This window comes from Aulostomus chinensis, chromosome 12, assembly GCF_037954235.1.
Source record: "Aulostomus chinensis isolate RoL2024-O1b breed Wild chromosome 12, RoL_Achi_v1.0, whole genome shotgun sequence".
Classification (NCBI taxonomy): Eukaryota; Metazoa; Chordata; class Actinopteri; order Syngnathiformes; family Aulostomidae; genus Aulostomus; species Aulostomus chinensis.
This window is the reverse complement of record NC_141331.1, coordinates 10,010,748-10,024,745: the sequence shown is the minus strand read 5'-3', so window position 1 is coordinate 10,024,745 and position 13,998 is coordinate 10,010,748. Positions and strand designations below refer to the sequence as shown.

Below are 13,998 nucleotides of genomic sequence, written 5' to 3'. Positions count from 1 at the left end.
GCGCCACCCATCGAACTGGAGGAAGAACCAATAAGGACGGAGAGAGCTTTTGTTTTACAGTATACTCTACGTCTTTCTGAGACATCGATTTCAACAGATTCTCGATTGACCCTTCGGCTGAATCGACCCCAAAAAAATAAAACTTATACTACATAATCAGAACTTATTCCTCTGCGATAAGCTACTGTGATAACTGATAAGAACAGAAGCTTTTCAACAGTAACATCGTAGTTTCTATTTATTCTTAAATTTTGGTCAACCAAGGTAAATATAAACTTTAACATTGTATTATTATCTCATATCTATTGGGACAAATGTCCCCCCGCAGGACTGTGTTGGTTCCAAATTACATTTTATTCTGTTATATAGGACAAAGTGATTCACACTTAAATTAATTTTTCTGCTCTCCCACACTGGACATGAGTGCAAACATTTTTTTTATTCTTTCACAAAATATCCCACACAACGACACATTTCCACACAAAGCTTAAAAAAGGGATCATTTTGTAAAAGTTAAAATCAAACACTTTTATTGGGTGCAACAAAATATATACACAATCAGGCTCAGGCCCTAATTAAAGATGCAAGATTAAAATCAATTTAAAAAAAATGTCACTGTTGTTTAACAATCAAACTTGAAATGCCTGCTTTACTCAGATTTGCTTGAATTTTTCTTTGACTTCATGGTTGTTTTGTAGATCAAAGCTTGTGCTGTGGGCAGAACACACAATATGTTACCAACTATTGCAAATAAATGTTGGACAGGATGTAGACACCCCCACACCTCCCTTACCAGTCTCATAACGAGCCTTGACCTCCTCCAGATGCTGTTTCACCTCCAAAATTTCAGCCTCCAGATTTCTCGCTTTGTTTGTCACATTCTCTTTCCTTTGCTGTAAATGGCGCATTTGTTTTCTGAAAGATTATGCACAAAGATCTTAAGTTCTGTGTTTTTCTCTCCTCTCTGTACTCACAGCTCAAAACGATACCTGTCAGCCAAGGCTTGATCATTCATCTGTTTAGAAAGGTCCCTTTCCTTTTCAAGCAGAAGACCCAGTTGCTGCAACACACCAACAACTTCACTTGCCCCCATCAGCAGAGTCGCCCTCTCCTTTCTTTCTTTTTCCCTGCAAGAGAGACCGGAACTGTAGAGTTTGGTACACTACAAAATGTTACACAGGTCAGCATTTTAGATGTTTTATCTAATTCATTAGACTATTTTTTATGTGCCAAATTACCCAAATTCCAGCGTTACAAGAAGGACTGAGAAAGACATGAATTACTCAGATTTTATGAGTGATTTAGAAGGCCCAGAGTTGAAAAGCTCAGGAACAATGTAACATTAACTAAACATCTAAATACATACAGATTAATTCTACTGGTAAAAATAATTAGACTACATCTGTACCCCTTTCATCATTTTTTTATTTGAAATTAAAAACGTTTTCCACCACAACATTCAGACAGTCCACCCTACTGCCCTCTTTAACAATACTTTGCATCTTATATTTAAATCAAACTGTTTAATGGCATCGGTATCAATTGATTTAATTTTTGCCAAGTTATTATGTCAAATTAACTGACTTTTATAACGCCTATTGTTTTAAAATTACCCACCATAAATTAATGTGACCTCACAAAGGGGTCACAAGCAACCAAAGCAGACGGAAAGAACCTAAATTTACAGGTGTTTCGTTTAAAAGCAGTTGGTATAACCTTGTTTGAATATGTTGCTTTATAAAGGAGAACTGCATACAGGCTGTAACAAATGTAACAAGATTACATTTGGATTATTTCTGTCTCAACACTCAGTCTTTTCAGCCGAATTTCCTCCAGTTTTCGAGTGACTTCGTCGACGGCGTGCTGCAGCTTTTCCCTGCGCTCCTGCAATTAACCAGAGGGACGTAGCTTAGTTTCAAGCTAGCAAACCAACACAAGTACAAATGTGAGTAGCTGCCGAAGTGTCCTCTTTATTTTTAATCTTATTTTTCTATTTAGTTCGTAACCTCGAAAACTAACGACAACTTGCAACAATCATAACTAGCTGAACATGTAGGTATCTTCATTTTTCTTTGGGAAGCTAATTACACGGTAGCTTGAACCTACCATGGCAATGTCGTGCTGTGTGTGTACAGAAGAAACATGGAGGCATTTAAAATGTGAAATATTTGTCGTGGTGAAATTAGCTGTCATCGAAGCTGTGAGTAACGCTTTATTTATCGTGCTTCCAATATAAGGAGAAAGAGCCCGGATAGCTCAGTCGGTAGAGCATCAGACTTTTAATCTGAGGGTCCAGGGTTCAAGTCCCTGTTCGGGCGACAAGTTTTTTGTCTTTTCACTAAAACTTCAACAATGGGCATGGAAGACGCTAAGTTACGTCTTCATCAAATAATAGGGACCGAAAATATAATGACAAGTATTTGGAAGGTAGGCTTCAAAACAGTACAAGTACAATTTGTTTAAGACATCTAATGCCTAAAATAGTCGTTGATTTGCGCAAAACATTAAACCATTTCATTTAAAGCCAGTTATTGAACTTGAGTTATTATTACACAGAGTGGAACCTCACATTATCTCACTGTAAGAGATGTTGTTTATGAAAGAATCAAACTAATTTGGGGCATTAAACTCACTCGCACACATAACAACAACCCTGTGATTTAGCTGAGATAATCATGGGTATTACCTCAGGACAGTGATGGGGAACACATATAAAGCTAGATGTTAGTGCAGGCAAAATGACAACACTGAAGACACTTCTGACTGGCCAAGATGGAGCGGATTATCCTCGTGTGCATGTTCTCCACCTGTCTGTTGGTCATACATGCTCAGGTAAATACAGACAGGATTTAAGCAGAGCTGCAATTTTAACAAAGTTTAACAACAAAGTGACTGTCTCTTTTTGCAGAAATTTGTCTTCACCCCTAAATGGGGCCCCAGAGGCTATAAAGGTAAATTCAGTTTTTGACTGATTTGAATGCGCTAGTTGAAAAAGCACTGAGTTAAACCTCTTCTTTTTTAGAGCGTGATGAGCATGGAGATGGGACAGCAATGGAGGATATTATTAAAACAAATGAATTCCAAGGTAAATTGCTCATGCGATTTTTTTTTTTGATCATTTGTATATGATCTCTCTCAAATCAGTGGAATTTCTCCTGATGTCTGTGTCAGCCTCACGAATCATAGATGGCACGACCAGTCTCAGAGAGGGTGACATTGCGGTTTCTTCTGGAAGGCGTTCCAAAGTCTGCTTTGCACGAAGCTGCCTGTGGTCTAAGTCTGTGGATGGACATGTCTACATCGCTTACCGGCTCTCACCTGACTACTGTACGTTTCAAACAGATGAAATATGTTATAGTTTAACACTTCTTGAGATGCATCATTATATCATAAAATCTGCGCTTGGTTTCCATATTTTGTAAATAAACACAACAGCTGTCCCCACTGCCGGACGATTACAGGTTTATCTTATCTTATCTTATCAGCTGAGATGGAGACAAAGCTGATTAAAAAAGCGATGGAGAATGTAGAGAAAGGAACGTGCGTGCGGTTTGTTCCTCGGACGCACCAGCGAGACTACATCGACATCCAGCCAAAGTCTGGGTGAGAACTGTCGCTTTCTGTTGTTGGATTTCCTGGTAACAAATGTCTTTCCTTTGGGAATATGCTTCTCCCTACGGAACTGATCTAAGAGCTTGAGGTGATATTTCATCCCCCAAAATTATCATTTGTTCATCAGTCACTTGCTTTTAGATATCTTGAATTTATTTAGAAGTTTTTCCCCCCCCCCGCATGACTTTTTGGTGAATCCAGAATTCTGAAATTGCTTTTTTGCTGGAATCTGCTGGAGACCGAAAAAAAAAATGATGTAAAGGGACAGTTTACAAACTCTCAAGCATGCTGTCCAGTATTATTCAAGATATCTTTATTCAGCTGTTCACAAATTGGCTTGGAAGTATGTGACCCAGCAAGAAGTATGCGTGTGGCATGTGGTGAATTCTAGATTCACCAAGAAGACATGCAGGGGGAAAAAATCCTTTAAGAATTTGAGGCATGTAACACTTCATAAAGGATCATTTTTGGGTGAATTATCAGACAGCAAATGAATAAAATTATATACAAATACAATAAAAATTGGGAAATGAAAAGATTTTTTGGTTCTGTTTTTGTCTGTGTGTGTGCATATTTATCCAGGTGCTGGTCTTACCTTGGTTCACGTGGAGGAAGACAGACCATATCGCTCCAGAGCCCCGGCTGCTTCAGAGTTGGAGTGATTTCCCATGAATTCATGCACGCCCTGGGCTTTGTGCATGAGCAGTCCCGCTTTGACCGGGACAACTATGTCACCATCATGTGGCCAAACATTTGGAGAGGTAATTTCAAAGAGGTGGGAAGGGGAGTGGCATTGGGGAGTGAGTGTTTTTGTTGTTACTCTGTATACATGTATTCTTTCTAATCTTATATGTCCACTTGTGCATACTGTTCAAATTTATATGATTTCCTGATGTGTATACTATTTGTATTTTTATGTTTCCTCATGTCTAAATATTTTTTTACAGCTCTTTTTCTTTATATTGCATGTTTACTCACTGGTATTTATTACTCAATATGTTTTGCTACTATCTTATCTTATCTTATCTTACAGACCGTGTGAGAAATTTTGAGAAGTTCAAGACTGACAATCTGGACCTGCCATACGACTACAATTCCATAATGCACTTTGGGATGTAAGTCGTACTTTCTGATGTAAATTGCGAGCTATTTCTAATGTCATAAGTGAATATTGTAATATATGTACTTGTTTAGGTTTGCCTATTCTCAAGATGGGGAGCCGACAATCATCCCGAAGAACAGCAGGGATATAAAGCTGGGCCAAGCGTCATCTCTCAGCCACATCGATAGGCTGAAGATCAACAGGCTTTATAAATGTGGTTCGTACCAAACATCCTAAAATCACACATTAATTATTTGAAAAACAGGTGCCGCTGTGGTTTGTCAGTTACTCAAATCAAATCTCAAATAAGCTATGAACACTAGACATTGTAAAATGATGAATTTCTCTCTCCTCAGGTGACAAGGATGACTAGTGATGAAGCTGAGTTGAGGTGGAAGAGGAGTAAACTGAAAGCTAATTCAATTAATTGTTGTTGAATTATGGAAACGAGATCAATAAAGATTGATTCAAGTGTTCTCCCAGCATCTTCTGTGTGAGCGTTAAGACCTGGTATGTCTATGAGGCAGGAGAGCAGAATAAAAGCATTGAAAGACTGAATTGTTTCATTTAAAGGTGTTTGTCACATCTTTTCAATAATGGGTGCCGTATGTATCATATACATAATACAGTGTATTATAGAAAACTAATAGCAGTGTTACTGTGAAGGCAAACTGAAGAAACTCATCTGGATTAATAAAGATATAAAGATTTCCAAGTGTCAGTGTAACCACGATGACAGTCTCTCACAAACTGCTAACTCACTTGGTTCTTTCCTCAATCACCACCCTTCAAAGTGCCTTTTTGAGAGAAACAGAAATAATATTTAAGGTTTTTGTTGTCATGGACTTGAGTTTATCACTAAATCACTGGTTGCCATCTCAGTTCAACACAAATTGAGGGTCTGCCGGTCAAACTGGGAGGACCGTTACTCCCCTGAAAGCAGCTGCTGGGTTGAAGTACATCAAGCAGCAAAACACATTTCTGTGTCTCAGATCTGAAAGTGCTGAATCTGACACGCGATAAGTACAGGGCACAAATGAAGGTCAGCATCAGAACCACCTGTTCGGGATCAGAAGTGGACTTGAGTTAATCACACACGTTGGATGATGAGGGGTCTTTATCACACTTAATCACGAAACGTGAGCATGGGAAGAAGTGGGTATATAGATTCAGGAGAGGCCTGTGCTTCAGTTTGATCTTGTGTTGGAAGACTGCAGACTGAAAACACAGCAATGAATTCTACCATGATGCTTCTAGGTATCTTGTATGTCTGGATGACCCAAGCGTATGCGCTTCCTCTCAAGGTCAGTACCCTTTCAGTCTTGTCACGCTTTACAGTCAACAACTATTACAATACCCCTTTCTGTTGCAGAACTCAACTGATGTACATGAAGCCAAAATCAGGTTGAAAAGGAAATATTCAGGTTAGCTCTTGGTAGTTTTTGTTGTTGTTTTTTTTTTTTGGTGTGTATTTGTAAATGAGACTTCATACCTTGCTGGTATTTCTGATTGTGAAGACCAGACGATAACTGTTACCTAACGGGGTCCTCGCTTTCATTTTGATTCAGATGAAATTGCAGATTTTGATGAAATGAACGCAATGGACCAAATCCTTGTGGTCAACAGGAGTAAGTAAATTATACAGAGTAGTGTGTGAATGTATGTATGTATGCTTTCAACACTTTTTTATGTACTTATGAAAGCAATATGCTAGTGGCACAAATATGCACTTTTATTGAATGATGCTGACATGTACAGTTGCCCTGTAATGCCATGTTACAACCATTTTGCACTGGCTGGCAACTCCGTTCTTGCTCAGTATTGCAATGATTCAAACAGGTTTGGCCTCTACCAATAATTTAGACCTAAAAACCTAGGAAAACAGGCCAGAGCCTGATGAAATACAGGAATTATTCTGAAATCGAATGGAGCAACAGGCTGATTTAGAGATTAGCATTGGCACCTCACATTACGCAGGTTCCAACCTGTTAGCTAACTAGCTAGCTTTGTGGGGTTAGCTTGTGTTATTTCTCTCCAGGTGGTCAACTTTCCTCCCACAGACTCAAAACATGCCAGTCAGATTAAGTAGGCACTCTGAATTGGCTGTAGTTGTGAGTGTGAGCGGTTGTCTAGTGGCCTGTCCAGGATGTGCCTCACCACTCACCTACTGTTAGCTGGGATTAGCTCCAGCTCCCTGCAGCTCTGCATATGCTGAAGCAGTAAAGCTAATCAGTGAGTGGGATCAGTTTTTTTTGTTTTTTGCATACATTTTATATTTTACATGTATCAGAAATCATCTGTTTCAATTCCCCTGTGTATATATCGTGACTTCATAGATCTGCTCTGCTCTTTTGGGTCATTTTACCTCTCTTGAATCGTGGTTCTAAGGACAGAGGGTGTCACACCTTGTATACATTGTAAACCTCCTGAGGCAAACTAATCTGTATCTCTTTATTTTTGTCTGTTTAAATATAAAATGACTTGTCTTCTCAGGATTGCGCGCACCCAGAGGACTGACCTTCAGAGAGGGTGATATTGCTGACTCGTATTTACAGAGTGCCATAACATGCTCTGGCAATGCCTGTCTGTGGCCTAAATCAGTGGATGGATTTGTTTATGTTCCCTACATCATCTCTCCACTATATGGTGAGAATCAGCAGATTGCTGGTTACAATAACCCTCGTAGGTTAGGTCTTCTTTTTGATCAAATTAATCTTTTTCTTGTTTTGTTCTACAGACGACATGGACAGGATCACCATAGAAACTGGGATGCAAGACATCTCTACGGGAACATGCATTAAATTTGTTCCACGTACTCATGAAGCCAGTTTCCTTGATGTTCAGCCAAGATATGGGTAATGCAAATACAGTAATACCTTCCTTTGGGTATTTTGTGTGGTGGTTTTACATTAAATTTGATTAATTGTATGATTTCTGTTTTATTCAAGTTGCTGGTCTTTCCTGGGGCAGACAGGAGGAAGCCAAACCCTGTCGCTGCAGACACCTGGGTGCATGTGGTCAGGAGTGGCTGCACATGAGTTCATGCATGCTCTCGGCTTCGTACATGAGCAGTCTCGGTCTGATAGAGACCACTATGTCACGATCGTATGGAAAAACATCATGCCAGGTTAGCATGAATGACTCAAAGGATCACTTGCACCATTTCTCCCTGTTTTTAGCAGTAAATTCACACCTGGCTTTTATTGTTTGTGTTTTGACAGGTCATATACATAACTTCAGGAAACAAGTGACAAACAATCTCAACAGCCCATATGACTATAACTCTGTCATGCATTACGGAAGGTGAGCTCCACAGTCAGGTAACATATGATCAGCTGTGTGAGGATTGCTAATCTATTGTGTATTTTTGATTTAGGTATGCCTTTTCAGAGGATGGTGGACCAACAATAATTCCTAAACCAGACCCCTACATTCCCATCGGCCAGCGAGATGGACCCAGTGCTCTAGATCTTCACAAAATAAATGTCCTGTACAACTGCGGTAGGGTGACTAACACTAAAGTACTATTTCTGTAAGTTCATTTCAAAAGACTGATTTTTTCCCTCTCTTTACACCCAGGTACCGATGAGTAACTAAATCCAGAGTTTTCTCTTCTGTTGGAACATGCCAAACCTCCCGAACATGATACGGTTTTGAATAATTATTGTTCTACCATATAGTTGTGAAATAAAACAGCTGGTAACCATTAAAGGTTGCAATTGCCTAATCTGAGTAAAATTAGCCCCCATTTTCTGTTTCTTGCTTAGCTTCTGCTCACTTTAAATAAAGAAAATGCAACAGTTAAGTGTTTTACACATGAATGAAGACGGATTTAGCTGTGTCTTAACGGCTTCATGAAGTCTTCTCACTTGAGTTTCAGGGTGTTTTCAGCTTGAAAAGCTTACAATTGATGATCCTGTGCATGCACTTTTTCACGCAAATAGTTTGGAATTAAACGGAAGATGCTAATATATTCATCAATCATACATTTATGGCATCGTACACACAAATTCAAGAACTTAGACTCGTGGTAATAAAATCAATCTTCGGAAACAACTCGGCGTTGACGCTTTTAAATTGAATGATGTGGTAAAATGACTGATGGGCGGCGATAATGCTCCGCCGGGTTGCAATTGCCTTTGAAACCGAAGAAGAAGAATACTTCAAGGGGAGGGGCCACTGTGCCGTTTGCGCAGGCGTCTTTTGTCCCTAGCTGCCGCGGGTCGTTAGCATTAGACAGAACAAAAAAAAAAAATTCACAGACTTTAACCATGAGTGACAACGAAAAAGGTTACGGCGAGCGGGTATGTATGCTATTTCAACTTTTAACATTGTATATCTAGCTACTCCAACTGCTTACGTAAACAATTTGGACAGAATTTTTCTACATATTGTTTTGGCGAACGTGAACGTTTGTTAGCTGCAGCTAGCAAGCTACTTAGCCTAGCTAGTCTTGATTAGCTCCTAACATTAGGCCTCATTCGAGAAATGTTCTTACGCACAATTTTTTTCTTGAAACGCGATTGCGATTATAATCACCCAGGCAAAAACGGAACGTTTAAAGAGTTAAACGATACAAATACCGGTCGCAAAGAGCAACCTGTCGCCATTTAAGCTTTTTTTTTTTTTTTTTTGCACGACCTTAAAACCAAATTAGGGCTGAAGCGAAAGGCTTAATTTGCGCGTAACATCGTTTCATGAATGAGGCCAAATGTTCTACTTGGAATCCGAGACGTAAATGTGTCCCATTTTTAGCCATTCAATGCTAGCTTATTGACGTTAGTTAACGTTTGCGAGCTTGTAGCCAGCAGGGCCTGTCTGGTCAAGTTGAAACGAAAAGCACATGGAACTCAGCGACATTGTGTTACCGAACTTTGAGACGACAGTGACCGTGAAAATAATATAAGAAGTAATTTACTCGTAAAGTGCAATGAAGGATTGGTGGGAGTGTGGTTGGAGTGAGACGTTGGCGCAGTTAAGGCCTGCACATTTGTCTTATTCATTGTTTTTAAAATATGAGTTTACCGATCTCTTGTTCAACTGCCCTGTATGGTATCCTCCACGCTTGTCTGTTCCGCTCCAAGAGAAGAATAACGAAACACAAATCTTTAACATTTTAATGTTCCTTGTAATACAAATGGCAGTTCGCCACAACATTGGATGCAGAACCTTCCGAGATGAAATATTCGTGAATCTTTTGTAGATTCCTCCGTGCATGTCATAAGGTCATGTTGCCACTTAAAATGTAAATGAGGGTGCAGTTTTAAATGCAGTTATAAATTCTTCATCCTTTTTCTTTTTCATTAAGGTTAAGGTTGGACGAAGAAAATGCGGAAGAAGTCTCATGTCCACTTTATTTTCAATAAAATGAAGCTCAGATGTGTGGCGCTGAATTTGTGAATGCATGCTAAATCATGAGGAGGGAAGAAGTATGGGCAGTGTGAAATGGGGGAAGTAAGAAGAAGTGGGACTATTGAAGAAAGAAGAATATTGTGAAGTAATGAAGTTACAGAAATGAAGTTAAGGAAGTAATCTGGATAAGGCCACTGTGCTAAGTAATTTTATGGTCTTTTACACACCTCACAATTTTCTGATTTGCATAATGTTAATTTAATTATATGATTTAATGTAATCTTATTGCTCTCTCACTATCCAGCATGGCTAAAAATTCTTCACTTAGGTCTTAATAAATTCTCATTTATATTCCTTTCTATATTCTTCAGAGTAGTCTTAATTCTTTACAACATAGATCTTTCTTAGGCAAATGTCTCTCCCTCCTCTTATTGGTGCTAACAAGAAGTATGTGTGGTTTGTGTAGGAGTCTCGCTCTGCCTCTAGGAGCCCGAGTCGGCCCGGCTCAGCGAAGTCGGGAAGCCACTCTCCGGACCGTTCTTCTGCTCGTTCCAAGGACGGCTCCCACCATTCCCGCTCTAAATCTCGGTCTAAGTCCCGTTCCAGGTCTGGGTATGTCACGCTTTTGTGCAGAGCTGGGTTTACTGGGGCTTGGAATATTTCCATTCCGAATTGACAGACTGGATGTGCACATATTAGTCCATCTTACGTCACAGTCATAGATGAGATTAAATGTGCATAACCACAGACCAAATGCAAATGTAGAAGTGTTGCTTCTTTCTATCCAGGTCTCACTCCCGCCGTGGCTCACGCAGGCGCCACAGCCGATCTCATTCCCGCTCAAGGTCCTATCGTCGCCGTTCCCGTAGTAGGTCCTACAGTGGGGAGCGCAGAAGTCACAGCCACTCCCCTATGTCCAACCGTCGCAGGCACATCGGCAACCGTGTAAGTGCTCATTTGACCCTCGTTGATCAGTGTAAGGAGTTTCGCAGTTTTCTCAAGATATGCATTGAAATTGTTTAGCTGGAGATATATATAAACAAACTTTTTTAAAAGGTTATCTGATACCATTTTAAGGAATATTACTTAGTAAATGTCTCTGCCATTGATGGTGATTGCTCACTGTCTCTTTTTCTGACCAAAGTTCCACTTATTCACTCTTAGAGCATTCAGATTTTTCAACATTTCTTTTAAGCAAATTTCAACACATTATGGAGTTGTTTCATATAGTGGCAATGATAGACCAGCAACACAAAAGTCACTGCTGCGCACCACTAGCACTGTGACCCCACGGCTCTGGAGGTCAGACAGAAATGGCACATAAATGTTAATTTCATTATTTTTTTACCTCGGCTCAAATGACAGCTAATTTCATGCTCGTCCTTGAAGGTTGAATAACTTGAGGCTTACTGTTGATCACGATTAACATAAACATCTATGAACTCCCTGATGGTGATGATGATGATGACTAGATCCATCTTTTGTTCATAGTAAATGGACTCTTGTCGAGAGTTGATTTAAACACAACCGTCATGTCTTTATATTTTCAGGCCAATCCGGATCCAAACTGCTGCCTGGGAGTGTTTGGATTGAGTTTGTACACCACAGAGAGGGATCTGAGGGATGTCTTCTCTAAATATGGTCCCCTGGCAGATGTGTCTATCGTGTATGACCAGCAGTCGAGGCGCTCCAGGGGTTTTGCCTTTGTTTACTTCGAAAGCACACATGATGCTAAAGAGGTAGAAGGGATGACCAAAAGCCCCTGTTAATCTTTTCCTGTAGCAGTTCTTAATGTGTGTTTATTTATGGTCAGGCAAAGGAGCGAGCCAATGGCATGGAGCTGGATGGTCGCACAATCAGGGTGGACTTCTCCATTACAAAGAGGCCTCACACACCAACCCCAGGAATCTACATGGGACGCCCGACATAGTGAGTCCTCTGAGACATTCAAGTGGATTGCGTTAATAAGACGTGCTCACAAAATGAATCACTGTTCCCCTAATCAACCAAATGAATACTTGTATAGAAATTCTAAGAGGTCGTCCTCCGGATAGATTGGCTCTTTTGAAGATCTTGAAGAATGCCATTATTATAGTCATTGATTAAAAAAAGTGGACTTTAAAATTGATACCCCAAAGTTCTGCAAACTGATTAAAATGCTGACCAAAATGTGCTATCCATCAGTGGATTCTGTGGCTACTTTGAATTAATCAGAATTCAAGTTACAGTTTATGCTGGAAAAGAATTATACGTGTGTCATCTAATGTGAATCATCACTTCCACAGAAAACTGGAGAAGTCAATCAGCCCAAAGAAAAATATCTTTAAAGTAGAGAACAAATGAACATCAGGTCAAATAAAGCAATTTTTAAAAAAACAACAACTCGTGAATCCTTCAAATTAACCAGTTTTTGACATTGATTTATTTTATACACAGATTAAATTGTTTTTTCCCCCTTTCACTCTTTATGAGCTTTTACTTTCTGTAACATCAGAACAGTATGGTATATTTCAAATTTAGCAACTGATTTTTAAACTGAGATGTATATCAAGCTACATTTTTAAGCTGAAAGTCAAATCAAGATGTAATCTTTATGTTGCTTTCCTACAGTGGCGGAAGTGGCTCAAGTGGTGTTCGTCGCTATTCGCGTGAATATGATTCACGTGTGTACGACCGCGGATATGAGAGAGGTGGCCACGATCGCTATGACGACAGGGAGTACTACAGATCATACAGGTGACAATCTCAGTTTCTTAACAGTGCCCCGGGTTAATTATGAGGGGGAAAAGTTAAATTGAATTGTACTTTTGCTGTTACAGGAGGCGATCTCCATCACCGTACTACAGAGGGAATTATAGGTCTCGTTCAAGATCGCGCTCTTACTCTCCTCGTAAGTTCTTTTCATAAATACTCACCTTATTTTGTTGAAGCCTTCAACATGTTTAGGGTTTGTCTAACAGCTTTAAATTGTTCCACAGGTCGCTATTGAACTTTGCCGTCAAGAAAACCCAAACGTGTGTCTGTTGTCAAGCACACAAAGGAAATGTTTTTGTTCTTTGGTTTGATTTCAGAATAGATGATCCTCATTCTTCTGCTTCTAAATGTCCATGACCAGTATGAGTCACTTTGTACTTTGACATGGAACAAGCTGTCCTTTCATGTTTTTATCTTCAAATGTATAGTTATATTGATAGCTATTATCCCGTTTTTGTATACACGATACGTGAAACTTAATTTTGAACAAATTAAAGGGAGGTGCAGTTTTTGACTTCGACTCATGTCCTTCCTTCCATGCACCTGTACATTTAAAAAAAAAAAAAAAAAAGAGTTGAAATTTTACCGAAGAATCTGTCTCATTCATCGCTTTATGGTGCTTTCTATCAGTTTCTGTTCTCATCGCTCCAACTAAAGACCTGCTTCATTGTTATTTGAGTTTTTCTGGAGCGCAAATAAATCAGTCAATAAATAATCTTGACAATATGTCAAGCTGACATATTTTGTCTCAAATGTTTTCTTTGTGGAAAATGTAAAAACAGACAAAATATAAGAGTAACATTGAAATATTTGCAAATACACGGAACCGTTTGTGTTGGACCAAGCATCCTGAACAAAATATTTCCTTGAGTTCGTCCTGTTACATTGCCTTACATAGCGAAGGTTTGTGTCAAATATTCCCTAAAAAATTTCCAATTAATTGAACAATACCAAAATGGGTTTATCATAAAACATGGTTATATTAATACAGCTAAATATCCCCAAGATAAACATTACGTAACTGATCTCTCAGCCTGCTGCCTGCCCTCTGAATGTTTTTCATCTCATTTTTCATCAATTGAAACAGTAATGAAACAAAATGGCATTTCAGTCAGATTACCAACAGCCAATCGCATCATATCACTCAACACTGTAGAAAACCCACTCTTTGCTGTGCG

At 39.3% G+C, this 13,998-nt stretch overlaps 4 protein-coding genes and 1 non-coding gene across 7 annotated transcripts; 4 read left to right on the top strand and 1 right to left on the bottom strand.

Moving 5' to 3' along the window:
* Window positions 1-465: 465 nt before the first annotated feature.
* Window positions 466-2,159, bottom strand: LOC147251969 (uncharacterized). Its single transcript, XM_086221189.1, has 5 exons — window positions 2,107-2,159; window positions 1,784-1,884; window positions 990-1,127; window positions 794-915; window positions 466-711 (listed from the first exon to the last, which is right to left on the bottom strand). Exons 1-5 carry the CDS (start codon window positions 2,107-2,109, stop codon window positions 650-652), a joined length of 426 nt encoding a protein of 141 aa, XP_086077315.1. The 5' UTR covers window positions 2,110-2,159; the 3' UTR covers window positions 466-649.
* Window positions 1,653-5,166, top strand: hce2l2 (high choriolytic enzyme 2-like 2). Of its 2 annotated transcripts, none has more exons than XM_086221188.1 (9): window positions 1,653-1,945; window positions 2,909-2,951; window positions 3,023-3,085; window positions 3,172-3,327; window positions 3,486-3,603; window positions 4,195-4,373; window positions 4,646-4,727; window positions 4,807-4,931; window positions 5,071-5,166. In XM_086221188.1, the coding sequence occupies exons 3-9, from the start codon at window positions 3,052-3,054 to the stop codon at window positions 5,085-5,087; spliced, it is 711 nt and encodes a 236-aa protein (XP_086077314.1). In that variant the 5' UTR covers window positions 1,653-1,945; window positions 2,909-2,951; window positions 3,023-3,051; the 3' UTR covers window positions 5,088-5,166. The 2 variants fall into 2 exon arrangements, with proteins under 2 accessions (XP_086077314.1, XP_086077313.1); XM_086221187.1 differs by having other exon boundaries at window positions 1,653-2,832.
* trnak-uuu (transfer RNA lysine (anticodon UUU)) lies at window positions 2,246-2,318 on the top strand. The gene has a single exon. It is a non-coding gene; the product is annotated as a tRNA-Lys (tRNA).
* A 675-nt stretch (window positions 5,167-5,841) lies between the features above and the next one.
* Window positions 5,842-8,451, top strand: hce2l1 (high choriolytic enzyme 2-like 1). Of its 2 annotated transcripts, XM_086221186.1 has the most exons (9): window positions 5,842-6,018; window positions 6,087-6,138; window positions 6,283-6,342; window positions 7,208-7,360; window positions 7,452-7,569; window positions 7,663-7,841; window positions 7,936-8,017; window positions 8,091-8,215; window positions 8,294-8,451. In XM_086221186.1, exons 1-9 carry the CDS (start codon window positions 5,947-5,949, stop codon window positions 8,305-8,307), a joined length of 855 nt encoding a protein of 284 aa, XP_086077312.1. In that variant the 5' UTR covers window positions 5,842-5,946; the 3' UTR covers window positions 8,308-8,451. The 2 variants fall into 2 exon arrangements, with proteins under 2 accessions (XP_086077312.1, XP_086077311.1); XM_086221185.1 differs by lacking the exon at window positions 8,294-8,451 and having other exon boundaries at window positions 8,091-8,260.
* Window positions 8,452-8,860: 409 nt separating this feature from the next.
* On the top strand, window positions 8,861-13,561 carry tra2b (transformer 2 beta homolog). Its single transcript, XM_086220013.1, has 8 exons — window positions 8,861-9,018; window positions 10,533-10,678; window positions 10,855-11,011; window positions 11,617-11,805; window positions 11,880-11,995; window positions 12,677-12,802; window positions 12,886-12,956; window positions 13,045-13,561. Exons 1-8 carry the CDS (start codon window positions 8,986-8,988, stop codon window positions 13,053-13,055), a joined length of 849 nt encoding a protein of 282 aa, XP_086076139.1. The 5' UTR covers window positions 8,861-8,985; the 3' UTR covers window positions 13,056-13,561.
* Window positions 13,562-13,998: the final 437 nt, after the last annotated feature.

What these genes read in the sequence shown, in the direction of transcription:
- tra2b (XM_086220013.1), top strand. Translation starts at nt 8,986, where the DNA reads ATGAGTGACAACGAAAAAGGTTACGGCGAGCGG. An exon ending in GCACACATGATGCTAAAGAG is followed by an intron (nt 11,806 to 11,879) that starts GTAGAAGGGATG and finishes ATTTATGGTCAG; the next exon opens with GCAAAGGAGCGAGCCAATGG. An exon ending in GAGTACTACAGATCATACAG is followed by an intron (nt 12,803 to 12,885) that starts GTGACAATCTCA and finishes TTGCTGTTACAG; the next exon opens with GAGGCGATCTCCATCACCGT.
- hce2l2 (XM_086221187.1), top strand. Translation starts at nt 2,773, where the DNA reads ATGGAGCGGATTATCCTCGTGTGCATGTTCTCCACCTGTCTGTTGGTC. An exon ending in GGGCCCCAGAGGCTATAAAG is followed by an intron (nt 2,952 to 3,022) that starts GTAAATTCAGTT and finishes CTTCTTTTTTAG; the next exon opens with AGCGTGATGAGCATGGAGAT. An exon ending in TCCATAATGCACTTTGGGAT is followed by an intron (nt 4,728 to 4,806) that starts GTAAGTCGTACT and finishes GTACTTGTTTAG; the next exon opens with GTTTGCCTATTCTCAAGATG.
- hce2l1 (XM_086221185.1), top strand. Translation starts at nt 5,947, where the DNA reads ATGAATTCTACCATGATGCTTCTAGGTATCTTGTATGTCTGGATGACC. An exon ending in GTTGAAAAGGAAATATTCAG is followed by an intron (nt 6,139 to 6,282) that starts GTTAGCTCTTGG and finishes ATTTTGATTCAG; the next exon opens with ATGAAATTGCAGATTTTGAT. An exon ending in ATGGAAAAACATCATGCCAG is followed by an intron (nt 7,842 to 7,935) that starts GTTAGCATGAAT and finishes GTGTTTTGACAG; the next exon opens with GTCATATACATAACTTCAGG.
- LOC147251969 (XM_086221189.1), bottom strand. An exon ending in GAGACAGAAATAATCCAAAT is followed by an intron (nt 1,128 to 1,783) that starts GTAATCTTGTTA and finishes TCTCTCTTGCAG; the next exon opens with GGAAAAAGAAAGAAAGGAGA. An exon ending in GATCAAGCCTTGGCTGACAG is followed by an intron (nt 916 to 989) that starts GTATCGTTTTGA and finishes ATAATCTTTCAG; the next exon opens with AAAACAAATGCGCCATTTAC.